Source organism: Scleropages formosus, chromosome 10 (assembly GCF_900964775.1).
Source record: "Scleropages formosus chromosome 10, fSclFor1.1, whole genome shotgun sequence".
Lineage (NCBI taxonomy): Eukaryota > Metazoa > Chordata > Actinopteri > Osteoglossiformes > Osteoglossidae > Scleropages > Scleropages formosus.
Genome location: NC_041815.1, coordinates 30,945,780 through 30,962,986, shown reverse-complemented (window position 1 = coordinate 30,962,986; position 17,207 = coordinate 30,945,780). Strand labels below are relative to the sequence as shown.

The window sequence follows — 17,207 nt, the reverse complement described above, 5'->3', positions numbered from 1 at the left end:
GGGGGGGGAGGAGGAATTTTCTCACAGTCACACGTTCACATTCTTGTCCACCATGGCATGGGGCGAAGGGGACACGTGGCCTGTCCGGGCTGCGGGGGGGAGGGGGGACGCGTCGCGGATGTACCCGCAGGTCAGCGCGGGTCAGCACGAGACCTCGGCAGCTCGTGGGAGACGCACCCGAGGGTGCCGAGGGACGCGGGGAGCGCGTGCGCACCTGCTCAGTCACGCGTGTGCGCGCGTCAATCGTCGTACCCCAAAGCGAGACACGTAACGTCGCGCGACGCCGCGTCGGCATCCCGCGGCACAAGTCGGGACACGCAGCGCGTCGCGACCCCATGTCACCGTACGTGTGCACGTGTGTTTGTTTGTGTGTGTGAGTGTGTGTGAAGGGTCAAAGGGGCGGGACAGTTCAACCCTGGAAAGGCCTGGAAGAGCATCAGCGCCGCAAGGAACAGGGTCCGACTGACTGGCTGACCTACATTAATACAAAATGTATTTTCCCTCCAAAAGAGGAGCAGAGCGACGTGAGGCGCGCGCACGCGCACACACACACACACCTCCATACACGAGGCTGTGAAATGTGGTTAAGGGTTTCGAATGAGGGGGCATTATGCCCATTGTGACGTTTACTTGGTCAGCAGTGGTCGTAATGAACGGAACACGTTTTAGAGAGAAAAATGACACAGTGAATCATACAGAGGGAAAAATGAAATTCCCGAGTCAAGTGTTCGGCACACGTTTCTTTCTTGTACGCCACAGAAACGAGGCGTTTACAGATTCTTACATCCGAGGGGAAAGTGATGTCGGCCTTCGGGAGCCGAACCAATAAATGCAAAGTGTCGTTAATAATTGTTCAGAAGTTGGCGCTACGCTGCCGGAAAGTCCTTTACCTTCCTGGAAAAGGGCGTTCTGGGTCGCTGCTCCCGTACAGGCCTTCGGGAAAGGGGCCGCGGAACGTGGCGGAAGGGGCCGCCTGGAGCCGGGTACGAGTCAGCCGCCCACGGTACCGCGTCTCCCTCCGAGTTTCGGGGCGACGGGAGCAGGGAGCTGCGCGCCACGCCCTGCTCAGGTTGCAGCCTGCTCGTGACCAGGTCGCACGGAGCCTGCGTGCAAGGCGCCCATCAAAGCGCCAGCGGTTCTCACGCTCGTCCCCTGGGAGGTCGACGCGGGCGCACCGGGGGTCGGGATGCCGGGGGTCTGTTCTTGGTGTCATCTAATAGCTCTTCAAAGCTCCGAGCTCCTTCACACACCTTTGTGGGGAGCGGAGAGGAAAGAGGGGAGAATCCAGCGGGATCCTTTGTCCTGCTGTGATTCGAATACAGGTGAGTCACTCGGCTCTCCTCACGGGAGCGCAGGTGACGTGTGGGCCGAAGGGGGGGGTGGGGAGGAGAGGAGAGGAATAGAGAGGAGGAGAGGAATGGAGAGTAGAGGAGGAGAGGAGAGGTGGACGTGAGCCAGCATGTCAAGCTGGCAAACAAGAATCTTAATGACCCGGAAAGTGGCCCGGCAGGTTGACGGCAGGTTGACGGCAGGTTGACGGTGGATGAATACCACGGATGCTTCAGTAGGCAGGTGAGAGAGCGAGGAGCTCACCGTTTCGGTGCCTCTGTTGTTGCAAACACAGACACACACACACACACAGATGTCCATAACGGCAAACCAATCGCTCCTCCTACGAAATAAGTAGCAAAGTGGAAAACAAAAGGCAGCAGAAGCTCAGCTGGCTGGAGGGTGAAGCTGTGACCTCTGACCCCTTGCTTCTGTCAGGGAGACATGGACCTACCGGGGTGGCCAAGGTCGGGGCGAGGGACACTGACTCAGCGCTGCTGAAGCAGCATCACACGCTCAGACGCGGCGGCAGTGTGTGTGTGTGTGTGTGTGTGTGTGAAAACCCTAAACTTCCCTTCCCGCACATGCTGCCAAACCCCTAAGTTTCCTTTCAGAACATGTGTGTGACAGGGAAACACACTTAGCACACTTTCCTTTCCTGCCTGTGACTGTGTGTGTGGCTTTGGCAGTGGATGCGGTATTTGACGCTTCCCTCCCCGCGTGTGGGGGGGAGGGAGGGAGGGGGGTTTAGCGCGGCTTGGTGCAGGAATTGAAGTGCCAGCACGCTTTCCTTTCCGAGTGCGTAACGCAGCATAAACAGGCCGTCCTCTGGCGGGAATGCCCCCCCCCCCCCGACAGAGATTATCAGCACGCGCTGCGCGGCTCCGCAGATCGGGACACGTCCCGGCCTGGACCCTCGAGGAGGGTTTCGACACAAAAGCCCCGCTTCGCTGTCCCGCACGCAGTGCGACAGTGCTTGTGTTTCGCCGTGCCGTTTGAGAGCGGAGCCGACGTACGAGCGACAGAGTGACGGGTTTCGGGACACAGGAGGGCAGCTGGACTTTCCGTGTCATTCCAGGAACAACGAGTAACACACCCTTCGCACACCTATCGGAAAAAAAGAGCGTCACGCAGATAAGCAGTAATGGAAGGAGGTGCTTCTGACACGACCGAGCGCGTTCCTTGACCCCCCCCCCCCCCCCCCACGGGCCTGTTAAGTGGGACACGAGCGAACGCACCTCCGCGGGACAACTTACTGCTTGCGCTCGCTTCTGCGGCCTTCTGTCTGTGGCAGGAAGTGGAACTTGGCCGTGAGCGCAGCCATGAGCGCTCATCCTGGAACCTGCGTCCTTCTGGCCGAGGGGCCACCTGCCCCCCCCCGGTGGACAACCGACCCCACCGGAGGACGAGTCCGCTGGCACGAATCACCGCGCCGATTCCTTTAAACCTGTCGCAGGCAAAGAGCCCGACCCCCCCGGGGGCGAGTGGAGGGAAGGAGATTCTGGAAGATGCTCTTCTTTCCATAATTACACTTTTAGTCACGACTCGCTCAGAAACGCTGACTAATGTTCTGTGGCTAAAACAAATGCCCCGTTGGGTCAAGTCTCTGCAGACGCCGACGCTGTCATGGTCCCCGTTTAGAAAAGTGCTCCTGCGTGTCTGTGCTTGTGATGCAGATACACACACACACGCTGGTCACACACACTGTGGTCAAAGGAAACAGATTCAGCTTCAAGTTACAGTAACATGTTAAAAAAGACGTTCTGTGAAATGTGTCAGAGGCACAAGGAGGAACCCAGGTGATGAGAATCCACAGTTTGTCCCATCAGTATCGCTGCACGTTGTTAACAAGTAAATAAAACAACAACAACCGTAATAATAATAAGAAAAATATAGGAGGATTAAAACTCTTAATGCTCAGCACATCTGCTGGGGTCCAGTCAGGAATAAAAATGTCAAATCTGCTCCATCTGGGAAATGAGGAGGAGAGAAGGAGGCCAGTGGGGTGATGAACACGGTGAAGAACGTGGTTAAGAACGTAGTGGGGAACGGGGTGAATAGCATGGTCAAGATTGTGGTGAAAAACGTGGTGAAGTGAGCAGGCCGGCCAGGCGGCCAGTCCTCCCTCGCCAACGAGCTGTGTGGCTACACACACACACGCACACACACGCACACACACACGCTGCTAGAAGCTGAAGAGAAGCGCCACCTGTTGGTGTAACTTGAGGGTTTTATGGAAATGGGACAGAGCGCCACGCAAAGTCTGACCATCGATGGATGGAAAGGCGGGTTGAACAGGACCGGTGTCGTCTCACGTGTTTGTCTGCAACATGAGAGGTCGTCGCTTGTGCTTCGTAACACGGAACTTTCTTCCTAAACCCCCACGGTCTGCCCTTCATTCACATAGACTTACTGAGCAGCCCTTTCCCAGAGTGACTCAGCCACTTACACTGATTTAGCCACTTACGCAGAAGGGTATTTTTACTGCATCAGTGCAGGGTAAGTACCTTGGTGAAGGGTACTACAGCAGGGGGTGGGACTGGAACCTGTAACCTTCGAACCGCTACGCCACCTGCAGACCTAGCGGAGCTCTCTGGAGCAAGATTGAACTGTTGTTAGGTGGTCATGGAACTACCCCCCACACCACTGGGGCCATAAAGGCGCGAGAAGCGACTCCCCGTGGAGCTCTGCGCCCATCTGGCGCGCAGATGCCGTGCGCTCGAACGCCGGGCTCCTCTCTCTGCGACGAGGGGATATCGGACAGAACTGCGCTCCATCTGTGTCGGTCGGCCCTGCTGCCGTTTGCCACGCGAGGAATTTCCTGCATCGCCGTGGAAACCATTCGTCGTGACCGATGTATTTGATGCAGGGCACCGACTCCTCGCGGTTGCCGTCACTCTTGTCTCGCGACGATGCAGCTCCGCCGCGATGTGGCCTTCGAGGGGCGCTGCTGTGCGGCCGCCGGACGCGTCACCCGTGCGAGTGAGAGCTCCTTCCTCTCGGCGCGGTCGTCGCTTCGCCTCGAGTGTCGGGCGGCGGACTGCGTGTGGGAAGGAGAGAGGAGAGGGTCGCCCTCCTAGTTACCGCAAAGGGCCACCAGGTGGCGCAGCGGTCGGAGCCGATGGAGTCGGGGTGGAATCCCAGCTCCCGGCGCCGTGTCTCTGGTCGAGGTCTTCGCCAAAAGTACTTCCAGGAAACTGCTGAGATGAAAGAAAGACTTAGAAAGAAATCATTTCCGGACTCTTAGATTATTCCGCAGGAAATACTGGCACTTGGGACAAGTCGTTGGAAACACTGACATTGGAAGCGGGTGATTTCCCCGATCCCACCCCCCACCCTGTGCCATTCGCAGTTCGGTGACTTTCCTCGTATCTTCACGACCCTCCTCCGCCATTCTGGTCCAACATCGTTGGGGTGGTGGGGGCGGGGCGGGGCAGGGCGGGGGAGCAGCACACCAGAAGCCCGTCTCAAATGTACTCGGGGTGCTGGACGCGCGCCGCTGTTTGTGGGACGGCTGAAGGCGGCGCCGTCGGGGCCCTGGCGGAGCAGCGGTGTTTGCGCGCCGATTTCTCGCTCTTTTTGTGCCGCTCGGCTTTCGCAACGAGTTCGCTTTCCCATCTCCTGCGTTCCTCCCGCAAAACGCAGCGACCTTTAGACGCACCCGGAGCACAAGGGCTCCGCTGCCAAACGTCAGCAATTTAAACTTTCTTTCCGTTTTGCCGTCCAGCGCTGTTAACCCTTCATGCCCCTCTCCGTGCTGGATACAGGTGTGCGGTGCGTTTCGTCACAGCGCCACGTCAGCACTGGGCTACGGCCTTTATACGAAACATTTTCCGGTTGGACTCATTTTTAATGGTCTTTTCTTCACGTGTCTTTTGTGTCAAATTTGCGTCTGTGGCGGAGCAAACGTGGCCTGTCTTTACCTCTCAGGACCAACAGATGGCAGTAAAGAGCACCAAGCGGAACAGCGCCGTGGGTTCGCTTTCATTCAACTCGCTCCCACGGTGTCTGCAGCTCCTGCCTGGAGCTCCCGAGCGTCAGGGAGCGGTACCGAGACGAGGAACGTCGTTCGCGTTCAGCGTGCACCGAATGAGCGTTTGGAGACGACATGTTTTCGCTCACGGAGGGGGTGCGGTGGCGCAGTGGGTTGAACCACAATCCTGCTCTCCGGTGGGTCTGGGGTTCGAGTCCTGCTTGGGGTGCTTTGCGACGGGCTGGCGTCCCGTCCTGGGTGTGTCCCCTCCCCCTCCGGCCTTACGCCCTGTGTTACCGGGTAGGCTCCGGTTCCCCGTGACCCCGTATGGGACAAGCGGTTCTGAAAATGTGTGTGTGTGTGTGTGTGTGTGTGTTTTCGCTCACTCCCTTTTATTACCTGTTCGTCCAGGAACTTTCGGTGCTTTTACATGTTTCAGTGTAGCACAAAGTTGAATAAAATAGTAAAATAAAACCTCTTCCAAAGAATTTTTAGGCCCATGTTCACATGCAGGGCTGAAGGACCGAGTACCGACGGAGCGGAGGAGGCGTCTGGGCTGCGACCACAGCACACAGGGACGTCCGTCTAGGAGGAGAGGAAACAACGGGGGATACAAACACACACCCTTCTGGGATTTCTGCGGTGGGTTACAGGGGAGCCGCGTGGATATTTCTGGAACGAAAGACCGTGGAAGGTGGGGCTGGTGTCCGGGCGCCTGGCTGTTCATCCGGTAGGTTGTTGTAGGTGGTTTTGGCTCCCGGGCGGCAGAACCCTAGCGCCGCTGCGGGCCTCGCCGGGGGGGGGGGGGTCAAGGCCCCTCCGGGGGAAGGAGAGAAGAGCTTGAGAAGAATGAGTTGGACGAGGTGTCGTCTCAGCAACCACTGAAACAGAAGGTTGTTCTTTCGTTTCGGCTTCTGGGAGGAAATGTTTGGGAGACACAGCGATAAAACTTCCCAAAACAAAGCCTGTTTCCCATCCTACACGGAGGGGCCACTGCTTTCACAACACGTGCTCCACGTGCAGCATCAGTCCACACCAATCCCACCACTGCATCGGTCAGCTTGCCACCTACCTGCCCGGTTGCGAAAGGCGGAGCGTGAATACGAGAGCAAAGCCGCAGCGAGGTACTCGCTGACCCAGAAGGGCCCATTGGTACCCGCAGCCTCTCCGGGTGCAAGCTGGCTCAGTGGTGAGGGGCGCTCTCCTCGTACTCCGTCTGCGCGCCGCAGCTCCGCTTCAGCACCGCTTCAGCACCGCCGGTGGAATTTCATCTCTCCAGGACAGAACCGCTCAAGTCCACAAAATGAATCAATTCAAAAACCAGACACCAAGTGCAGAGGCTTCTGGCTTGTAGTAAAAAAAAAAAAAAAAAAGAAACAATAATAATAATTTTGAAGGGTTTATGCTATAAACAGACCCCGCGTGTTTACCAGGGTAACTACAAATATCCCTCGAACCCAGTGTGCCACTGGAGCACTTGGCCAGCAGGGCGTCTTGAAACAGTTACTGGCTGTTGGCAGTGAGGACACTGAGAAATCATGGGTGTGGGGGGGTCAGTCCTTGAAGCCTTAGAGCCACACACACACAGACACACAGAGGCATACAGACATGCACAGGCTCCAGCAGGGGAAGAACGAGCTGTTGTTTCACCACTGAGGACAGCGCCCCCTGCAGGAGCCGCGTCGAGTCTCACGAGAGCGCAAGAGACCACTGTGTCTGCAAGGGTTTCGGGAAGCGTGAGTCCCGTGTTGCCGGTCAGCGCAAACACGTAATCCCTCAGTCCCAGTCATTAGGGGAAGTGGTCACGCTAGTGCGTGTGTGTGTGTGTGCGTGCGCGAGGCTTTGCAAAGCAGCAGCCCAAAGGGGCTTAGTGGCTGCACTGAGCTCGCAGTGACACTGGTTGTTTGGGGGAGGGGGGGTCGCGACAGCCGGCAGTGACTCCGGGTGCAGGTGTGCCGCTGGCGTGACCCGGTGTCGTGCCGTGACGGAGTGGGGCTTCGTTACCAACAGAGGGCGCCGTGGGCCCGAGTCGCCTCTCCAGCGCTACTCGATCCGGAGGCGGGGGGCTGATGGGCTCCGACAGACGCACGTATCGCTGGGCTCCGGCACTCGCTCCGGAGGTTCGTTAAAGCCCGCACTGTGGAAGTGACCTGGAATGACCCCGCTGGCCTCTGCCACGCCGTCCTCGCATGACCCAGCGGGCAGGGGAGCCCCGTGTCCTTCGGGACTCCGGTGTCGTCTTCGGTCTGCGTGTGATCGGTCACGGGGGAACAGACCTCGCTTCCGGGCTTGCGACGTTTGTAAAAGAATGAAATAATAGCAGAGAGATAATCACACTGCAACGACGTGGGGACAGCTGATAGTGTAGTGGTTAGAGCTACTGCCTTTTAGGCCCAAAGGTGGCAGGTTTGATCCCCACCTCTGGCCGTAGTACCCTTGAGCAAGGTACTTGCCCTAATTTTCTCCTGTAGAAAAAAAATTACCCAGCTGTATAAATGGGTCATTAACTGTAAGCTTGACACTGTAAGTCTGTTTAGACAAAAGCATCAGCTAAATAAATAAATGCAAACATGTATCAAGTGCTTTTTTCCAGAGTGGCAAACAAAGATCCACGAGCAGAAGACAGAAGCGGAGACAGCGACGCCCGATTGTCCCAGCGCGATCACTTTGACCGACAGCAACGGTTTACGTACTTTTCGCCGCAGATAATGTGTTTAATGTGTTTAATGTGTTCCAAGTTTATGGAGCCGTCAGGAGATTAGGAGAGAAGTGGCCCTAAAAGAAATGGGTTTGAGACCCTTCTTCACTGTGTCTGGGATTCAGCAGCGCTGAGAGACCGCAAAAATGCCAAAGGTGGGAACGTTTGGAATTTTGGATTTTGGACCACTTGCATTTGTTCATTCATCAGACACAGAGCACAGGAGAGAAGAGAAGAGGAATGGAGAGGAGACAAATGGACAGGAGACACCGACCGGCCTCCCCGCCTCAGTGCGCTCCTTCCGCTTTCCACCGGTAGAGGGCGCGCCACCGCGTTCCCCCGCCACGTCACACCGGACACCGCGCGCTCCGACGGGAACTTCCGGTACGCTAGCGAGCGACTTCCGGCTTTCTGCTGACGAGGCCTTAGTGGCTCTGTGTTTCGCTACGTGTCAGAAGGAAGAGCAGCGACGGCGCGGCGTTCGATGGCCCCGAAGAGCAGCAGCAGCGGTGGCGGCGGCGGTAGCAGCAGCAGCAAACAGCCGTCCGAGGAGGATCTTCTGCTGCAGGATTTCAGCAGGAACCTGTCGGCCAAGTCCTCGGCGCTTTTCTACGGCAACGCGCTCATCGTGTCCGCCATCCCCATCTGTGAGTGTGTGTGTGTGTTTTTACTCCCTGGCTGGCAGATACAGTACCTATTCAGCCACTACTCTGCATTGTACTTGCTTATTTGTGTATCTTACGATATTTAATAAATAAATTTAAAAGATTGGTGGGAGGGCATCCCATCAGGATTCATCTATTCTGTGTTTTATGCACGAACTCGAACGATGAACCTCGATACAGCAAGTGGTAGGGAACAAACTAGGTACTTTGCTTGAGACTTTCATCATGTCTGCAGCCGCCACGTCGTCTCCTCCTCTCAATCAATGATGCATGATAAATTGTACTTTTGCTGAGATGTACGTCTCTTTGGACAAAGCCTAAAGCCTCTGCTAAATGGATAAAAATGATGTGTCGTGTGTGCCTGCCTGCCTGCCTGCCTTTACTCTAATTTACTGTGCGCGCGCTCCGTGTCCCCCCACGCCAGGGCTCTTCTGGAGGATCTGGCACATGGACCTGGTGCAGTCGGCGGTTCTCTACACCGTCATGACTCTCGTGAGCACCTACCTGGTGGCCTTCGCCTACAAGAACGTCAAGTTTGTCCTCAAACACAAGTAAGCCGCGCGCTCCGAGCGACAGCGCCTCGAATCCGCGTGGCTCCCTGCGCGCTCTTTGCGTGGCGTTAATGTCCGGTTCGCGTCCCTCAGGGTCGCCCAGAAACGCGAGGACGCCGTTTCCAAGGAAGTGACCCGTAAACTGTCCGAGGCCGATAACCGCAAGATGTCCCGCAAAGAGAAGGACGAACGGTTTGTTCGTTCGTTCGTTCAGCTCATCGCTCTTTTAAAGAGACTAAAGTGTGATGGTTGCTTTTCTGTGTGTTTAGTGTTGAGCTGTTTCATCTTAACTTGACATGGAAAGTTTCCCTATGAACATGTTGTCACTCTTCCCCGCAGGTAAGGATCAGGTGCAACGCACAGTGAATAAGTGGATTAACGAGTCTATCCACCTGTCCTTCTTTCCCACCAGAATCCTGTGGAAGAAGAACGAAGTGGCGGATTATGAAGCCACTACCTTCTCCATCTTCTACAACAACACCCTGTTCCTGGTCCTTGTCATTATCGCCTCCTTCTTCCTGCTGAAGAACTTCAACCCCACTGTGTATCCTTTGGTCTCGGAGAAGCCCTGAGTATCAGCAAGGGGCAGCTGCCAGTGTATTGTTTAGGGCCGCTGCCTTTGGACTCAAAGGTCGCAGGTTTGAGTCTCGCCTCGAGCTGTAGTACCCTTGAGCAAGGTGTTTACCCTTTAAAAAAAAAAATTACCCAGCTGTATAAATGGGTAGATAATTGTAAGTGGCTTTGGAGAAAAGTGTCGGCTAAATGTATAAATGTAATGTAACCACACGCCAACAGTACGATTTACAAGCTCTTTTGAGTTATTCTGGGTTGCTGCTGGTGCTCTGAGTGTTAGATTGATGGGTGAGAAACAAGAAGGACTCTTTCTTTTTTTGCTCAAACACTGAAACAAATCCACGCTTTTGTCCTTAACAGTGGTCCTTCAGGAACTACGTTTTGTCGATCAGTGCTTCCTCGGGCCTCATCGCCCTGCTCTCCACCGGGTCCAAGTAACTGGTTGGAGTGTGAGAGCAAGAATGAGGAGTGCCTGCCTGGGGGGGGTGTGTGTGTGTGACCTGGGCAAAGGAGGATCACGTGGGTGGGGTTGGGAACAACACTCATGAACAAGTGGAGAAACTTTGGTTTCATGAAGTTCATTATTCATGCAGTATGAATGTGAGGAGTCATTTGAACCTCTCTATTCTGCTTTTTCTTTTTTAATAAAAAGAACCAATAAACAGTTTTGTTCCAGCGTGATGTGTGTGTGATACAGTAATTTCTCAGCTACAGTAAGGAGTGGAAGAGCTCTTCAAATGAGTACATTTTAACCATGCCTGATTCATCACTGTATATTTATTTGGTCAAATATTTATATATTTACAACAGTTGCTGTTTCAGAAGCTGAGAAATATGTATGATATGGAGATCCTGGCTGAGACAAACTAGCAAGTAAACATTGATCATTTTCCCATCATACAAATATAAAAAAAACAGGATTTATGTTTTTTTTTTTCCAGTTTCGTTGCGCTGTCCCAACTGAAGGGATTCGGGTAAGTGAAGCCCACGGTGACACGCAGGATGTTCCGGAAGCCATCTGCAAGGCGCAATCAAGGCACTCTTTGCGAAGGATATTAGGAACCTATATCCATATGAATCTCACTGCTCTGATCCGCTGAAAAACTCTTAGCTACCTGAACGGACGTCATGTTCTGTGCTAACAGACCGCAGCTCTTCTGGGGTCAAACAACGCAAGAAGGGCGACGAGATCTAAAGAAAAGCAAATCCGTACAACGCGCTGAGCATCCTGTGAGCGATGGGAACGTTAATGCGCAATTCTTGCTTCGTCCCCCCCCCGCCTTATTTGTGCTCTTCAGCTTTGGCGGCGCAAAGTGGAAAACCAAGGCCCAGGTTTGCCAGCTTCAGGAAGGAAGATAAGAGGGAGCATCACTTTCAGAACAGCCTCAGGGAGCACGCACCTGCACACACACACTTATTTACAGGCTGTTCCATCAGCGAGGAGGCTCTGAGGTCACGTGGGTATTTTACAGTGTTCATCCTAAAAAACAAACTTGTGAAGGTATGTTTTATTATAATACTTATACGTATATACGACTTGTATTCACCCCAGCCCTTCAGTAAACAAGCATTATAGATATACTCCTTGTTCTTCGCAGTCGACGTGTTGCTTCTGATACATTCCGATCGTTGGATTTATCAATCAGTGCAATTTTAATACACAGGCAGAGACGAGACGGGCGTTTCTCCTATAGGCTCGGACGACGAGGTTCTTTCTACGCTCCTGATGGACGCAAAGGCGCAGTCTGCTGGCGCAGTGGAGAGAAGAGCGCTTTTCACCTGCGTCCTCCCGCCAAGGACAGCTTGTTGTCCGTCTTCCGATGCTCTACAAAAAGGAAGTTCTCTCACAGAGGACAAGCAAGTGCAGGGGTCACGACTCACTAATGCACAGGTGTGTTGGGGGTAACGATGCAGCTTTGGGAGTTAATGTACCTTGTCATACCAATGTACAGCGTTTTGGTTTCTTATTCTACATGTTTTCCTCGCGTCGTCGTTCGCTATGTTTCGGAAACAGTCAGGCACACGTTCCCTGCGGGCATGCGGTTATGGTGGGAAAGCTCAGCGTGCGATGCAGGGCCGAGAAGCCGAGCAGCTCTGCACCAGGAACGGGGACCTCTGCAGGCATCTGGCCTCAGTCCAGAGCCCTGCACCCCTGAGCCACCGAGGTCTACGAGCGGTAGTCCTTCTTACTGTAGGGCCTGTTTCCCAGGATGTGGTCGATCTCCGACACAACATGAGATGTCATCTTTGGAAGCACCTGAAACAAAACACACACACACACACGTTTGCCCATGTGTACAAACGACTCTTGTAGTCCTCTCGCACAGTCCTCTCCAGATGAGTGTGCTTTACCTGTATAGCGCCCAGGTTCTCAGTCAGCTGTTCTGGGTTTGAAGTCCCGAGGAGCACAGAGCTCACACCCTCGTTCCGGAGACACCAAGCTGGAGAGGAAGGTAAGCGAGCAGTGTCAATACCCAGAATCCTCTGTTGGCCTCTGTACTTTCCCAGTGTAGCTATGCACGTCCGAATGTGACAGAACATTCAGCTGAAGATATGACATGTGCAATAGGGGGCAGTACAGCCACAGAAAATGAAATGACCCGATTTGTTGTCGGGTACAACAGTTGCACACAGGATGTTCAGCGGTGTGAGGAGCTGGGGCTTATGTTCTCAATACGTATACAATAAATAGGGTTTTGAAGCACGAGTAGAGCACCTCTCAGGTTGCCCATCCCAGCCCCTCCCCCGAAGACCCAAGCCAAAGGCTGCCTCAGCCAGTCTTACCCACTGCGAGCTGAGGGAGTGTGCAGCCAAGTTTCTCGGCGATGTGACCCAGCTCCTTCAGCTTGGCCTGCTGTTTCCTGCCATCTTCACTCACTATCTTGTCCTTGAGCCACTGGTATGACTGGAAGGACAATGTGAGGAGAAAGAGGTGGGACAAGAAGATGTGTTAGCAGATGCTGGTTGAAGAACATCTCCAGATGTGAGAGCCAATGGAACAGAATTTGTACCTTCATAGAAGCCCTGGAAGCTTCCGGAATTCCATTCTCGTACTTCCCCGTGATGATGCCGCAGGCGAGGGGAGACCACGTCATGGCGCCCACACCTGGTCCATCCAGGAAACACACTGATTAGGACACACCTGGCTGGTGCGGCTGAGCCTGGCACTCCTGGAAAAGCATGGCTGACACCTGCCTATCTTATGGTAGAGTTCTGGTAGTTGAACCTCCACCTTCTCCCTCTGAAACATATGGTACTCGGCCTGCTCGCACACGGGTGGGATCATGTTGAACTGACGGGCCACGGAGTACGCCTCCTGTGGGGAGAGAAAGAACTGCGCTGAATTCCATAGCCCCCACAGTCTGGAGCCATTTTTGTTTTCAATTTGTCCGCTCTTTTCTGGATTAAAGAGTAGCCACGGTGCCTCGTCCCCCCCAGCACGCCCACACTCCTCCGTATCACCCTCGCCATGACTGGACCCTTTGGAAATAACACAGACTGCTGCAGGCAAGAGCCACACTGCGACCACTCTGGTGCACGTGGTGTCAGAGCTTTTCCTTCTGCTGCCGCTCTGCCATCTGATCAGCAAACCTCATTTTAGAACCATTAATTATTTAAAATGTTTCAATTACAGCACTTTAATCTGCACCTTTTCCCTCCTTCCAGTTAATTTTTTATACAGCAGCGGTGTCTTGCGTCTCTCTGGCCTGGGCAAGTCTTTGCTGGGAGCTTTACAGACACAAAACTAGGGAATAAACAATTTGTACCAAAAGGCGGTCTTGTCCGTTATCAGAGATTTTTGTCCGCTGACTCTTTGCCGTAGAAACCTGAGAGAGAAATGGCAGCACTCAAGAGCATCCTTTCGTTCCACGATCCTGCGGGTCTATTAAAAGGGCCATTAGAAAGATGGTGGTGGACAGCTCCAAGGGTCTCAGCTGCTGAACGCCTGTGCGACTCTGAGTCCAGAACACGGATAGAGACAGGAGAGCACAGAGACTGGGGTTGGAGGACCGGCACCCTGCGAGTTCCTTCACCCTCATAACGTTCATTGCACAAGCAGGGTTTTTGGATCAAAACCTGGACGTGCGTGGCTGGATGCAGGATGTTGTGACGATAGTGGTGTCTTAAGACCTGGGCGGAATAGCCCTGCCAACATAATAAAGCAGGTCTGATAATTCACCCACCATGATCTCCATAGCGGTCCATCGTGAGGTCCCCCAGTACATTGCCATGCCCTGGTTGATTACGTACGTCATGGCCCTCACAATCTCTGGGGAGACAAAAATCAACAAATCAGAGAATCATTAAATAAATGAACCTAGCACAACGTCTTCCCTGAAAACAAAACCTTTTTTTTTTTCCCTTTTACACCACACAATTACAAGTTAAACCCGCACTGGTTGATACATCTCTGTGGATTTTTTATTTATTTATTTATTTTTTTTTATCTGCCACCTTTGTTCAGGGCTACCAGCAATGGTATATAATCATCACAATTAATTACATATTCATACAGCAGGGTACTTTTTACTGTTAGTTCACTGTAAGTACCCTGATGAAGCTGCTAGAGCATTTCATGCTAAGGGCTGTATTGACTACTACTAACTATTGACTTAACTATTACTACTAACATTACTAAAAACACAAAGTGATACACACTAAGAAGTGCACTTGATCCCTAAATGATCATAAATTGTTAACGGATGACTGACATCACCATGGCACAGAATGTCCACAGCCATGCACCGAGAATACATGCCCCACACCCCAGAAGAGCAAACGGGGGATTGTTCGCGCGTGCTCGTGCATATGCGGGGATTGTGTGGCTACTCTCTCTGTGTCTCTCTGTGTGTGTGTGTGACGACACACACAAGAAGGAGCTTCAGTTAACATAAGAAAAGGCGAAGGGAAGGGGAAGCATGTGCAGCAAAGCTTGCAAAAATTCCCTTGGTGTCCAAACACTGCAAATCACCTATTTACATTTATTCATTTAGCAGACGCTTTTGTCCAAAACGACGTACATCTTAGCAAAAGTACAATTTATGCATTACATTAAGAGAAGGAGACATAGCTGCAGACATGAAAGTCTCAAGCAAACCTAGTTCGTTACCTACCATTTGCTGCACCGAGGTTCATCGATCAAGTAGGTGCATAAAACGCAGGATAGATTAATCCTGATAACCTCCTACCAATTATTTATTTTAAATATTATAAGATACACAAATACGCAAATACAATGCCAGAGTAGTGGCTGAATAAAGGTTGTATCTGGAGATGCTTATGGAATTACGATGTGTGAACAGTTACACCGTAAATGAGCTGGAGAGATCTTGGGCGAAGTGGATCTGGAAGAGGCGAGTTTTCAGACCCTTCTTGAAAATAGACAGAGTTTCCGCAGTTCTAAGTGACGGGAAGGTCATTCCACCACAACGGACCCAGAACCGAGAACCTCCAAGCTTTGCCTCTCGTGCGCGGGACCACCAAGCGAGCAGAAGTAGACGAGCGAAGGGGTCCGGTTGGGGTATTGCGGTTGATTAAGTCTTGTAAATAGCTGGGAGCAGTTCTATTGATGCATTTGTACACAGTAACCAGGGTTTTGAATTTGATTCAGGCAGCTATAGGAAGCCAGTGCAGAGAAATGAGTAGAGGAGATAACATGAGAGCGCTTTGGCAAATCAAAGCCAACTCGTGCAGCAGCATTCTGTAGAAGCTGCAGAGGTTTGATGGCATTAGCAGGAAGGCCACACAGGAAAGTTGCAGTAGTCCAGACAGGAAGTCACCATGGCCTGGACAAGTAGTTGGGCAGAGTCAGTAGTGAGGTAGGGAGGGATCCTATGAATATTATGCAGGATGTATCTGCAGGACCAGGTTGTGGCTTCGATATGTTGAGAGAATGATAGACTCCCATCAATCGTTACTCCCAGACTCTTAGCGAAGGAGCTAGGCGAAATGAGTGAGTTGTCCAGTTTGATCGACAGGTTGTGAGAAGAGGATAGGCCAGCTGGGAGGTAAAGAATCTCTGTTTTGGAGAGGTCGAGTTGGAAGTGGTGATCATACATCAATGAAGAGATGTCCGACAGGCAGACAGCAATGTGTACGGAGATGTCTAACGCACCAGGTGGAAAGGAGAGGAAGAGCTGGGTATCATCAGCATAGCAGTGGTATTTGAATCCATGGGAGGCTATGACCGGACCAAGGGAGGAGGTGTAGATGGAGAAAAGAAGAGGACCCAATACCGAGCCCTGCGGAACACCGGTTAAGAGAGGCAGAGGAGGAGAACGAGAGCTCCACCAGACCACTTGATAGGATCTGTCAGAAAGGTAGGACTCAAACCATCTTACTGCTGCACCTTTGATCCCAAGCTGGTTAAGAGAGGAGAGTAGAATCCGGTGATTGACAGTGTCAAACGCTGCAGACTGATCGAAGAGGATGAGGACCGAGGAAAGGGAGGCAGTTCTAGCAGCTTGGAGAGCGTCAGATACTGCCAGAAAGGCTGTCTCAGTGGAGTGATCAACTCTGAAACCAGACTGATAACCATCAAGGAGATGGTTCCGTGTGAGGAAATCAGACAGTTGATCACAGGCCACCTGCTCTAGGGTTTTAGACAGGAAGGAGAGGAGAGAGACCGGTCTGTAATTTTCAACTAGACTGGGGTCCAGGGAGGATTTTTTTTAACGGAGGTGAAATTGGAGTGGTTTTGAAGGCAGCTGGGAAACAGCCAGAGGAGAGTGAGGAGTTGATGATTGTAGAGATGAAGGAGGAGAGTTGTGGGGAAATGTTCTGAAGGAATGATGATGGGATCGGATCAAGCGAGCAGGTGGTGGCTCTGCGCAATATCAGGAGGTCAGCGACTTCAGATTCAGAGAGTGGCTTGAAGTTGGAGAGGATAGCTTTGTAGGGAGGTCCAGCGTGAACCGGGCAGGTTGATAGTGAGAATTTATCAGTGATCGCTTTAACTTTGTCTCTAAAAAACAAAGAAGAGTCTCCAGCAGTGAGAGAAGAGGGAGGAGGAGGTGGCGGGGGCCACAGAAGGAATGAGAAGGTGGCAAAGAGTCTGTGTGGTTTTTTTGGATGCAGACTGTATTTTGTTGTGGAAGAAGGAGGTTTTAACTGAAGAGACAGCTAAGAGTGACTAGTAAGCATCCAGGTCCGATGGAGTTTTGGATTTATGCCATCTTCGCTCTGCAGCCCGCAATTTGGTCCTGTTAGCACGTAATGTATCAGACAGCCATGGGGTAGCAATGAAGACAGAGGACAAAGAGAGTCAAGGGAGGAAGATAGGGCAGAGAGGAAAGTGTTAGTGGCATCATCTGTAGATAGATCTGAGAATTGTGGAGGAGAAGGGAGAGCGGCCAGAGTAGCAGAGGCAAAGCAGGATGGTGAGAGAGAATTTAAGTTGCGACGAAAGGTGACAATGG

The 17,207-nt window shown here is 52.6% G+C and overlaps 2 protein-coding genes across 5 annotated transcripts in view; one reads left to right on the top strand and one right to left on the bottom strand.

Annotated features, from left to right (window-relative positions):
- The first annotated feature begins 8,383 nt into the window (after positions 1-8,383).
- ssr3 (signal sequence receptor, gamma) lies at positions 8,384-10,484 on the top strand. The gene is made up of 5 exons (XM_018736188.2): positions 8,384-8,647; positions 9,090-9,216; positions 9,310-9,408; positions 9,629-9,760; positions 10,161-10,484. Exons 1-5 carry the CDS (start codon positions 8,485-8,487, stop codon positions 10,225-10,227), a joined length of 588 nt encoding a protein of 195 aa, XP_018591704.2. The 5' UTR covers positions 8,384-8,484; the 3' UTR covers positions 10,228-10,484.
- A 609-nt stretch (positions 10,485-11,093) lies between these two features.
- kcnab1a (potassium voltage-gated channel subfamily A regulatory beta subunit 1a) overlaps positions 11,094-17,207 on the bottom strand; it is a 49,340-nt gene continuing 43,226 nt past the window's right edge. For 2 of the 4 annotated variants that reach the window (XM_029255498.1, XM_018736184.2), the window contains exons 9-15: positions 13,974-14,059; positions 12,985-13,105; positions 12,801-12,895; positions 12,574-12,694; positions 12,142-12,230; positions 11,980-12,046; positions 11,094-11,614 (exon numbers count right to left, since the gene is read on the bottom strand). In XM_029255498.1, the coding sequence (XP_029111331.1) occupies positions 11,565-11,614; positions 11,980-12,046; positions 12,142-12,230; positions 12,574-12,694; positions 12,801-12,895; positions 12,985-13,105; positions 13,974-14,059 (629 nt within the window). In that variant the 3' untranslated portion in view covers positions 11,094-11,564. Of the gene's footprint in view, positions 12,047-12,141; positions 12,231-12,573; positions 12,695-12,800; positions 12,896-12,984; positions 13,106-13,973; positions 14,060-17,207 lie in introns of all 4 variants that reach the window. The other 2 variants (XM_018736186.2, XM_018736185.2) reach the window with 1 other exon arrangement.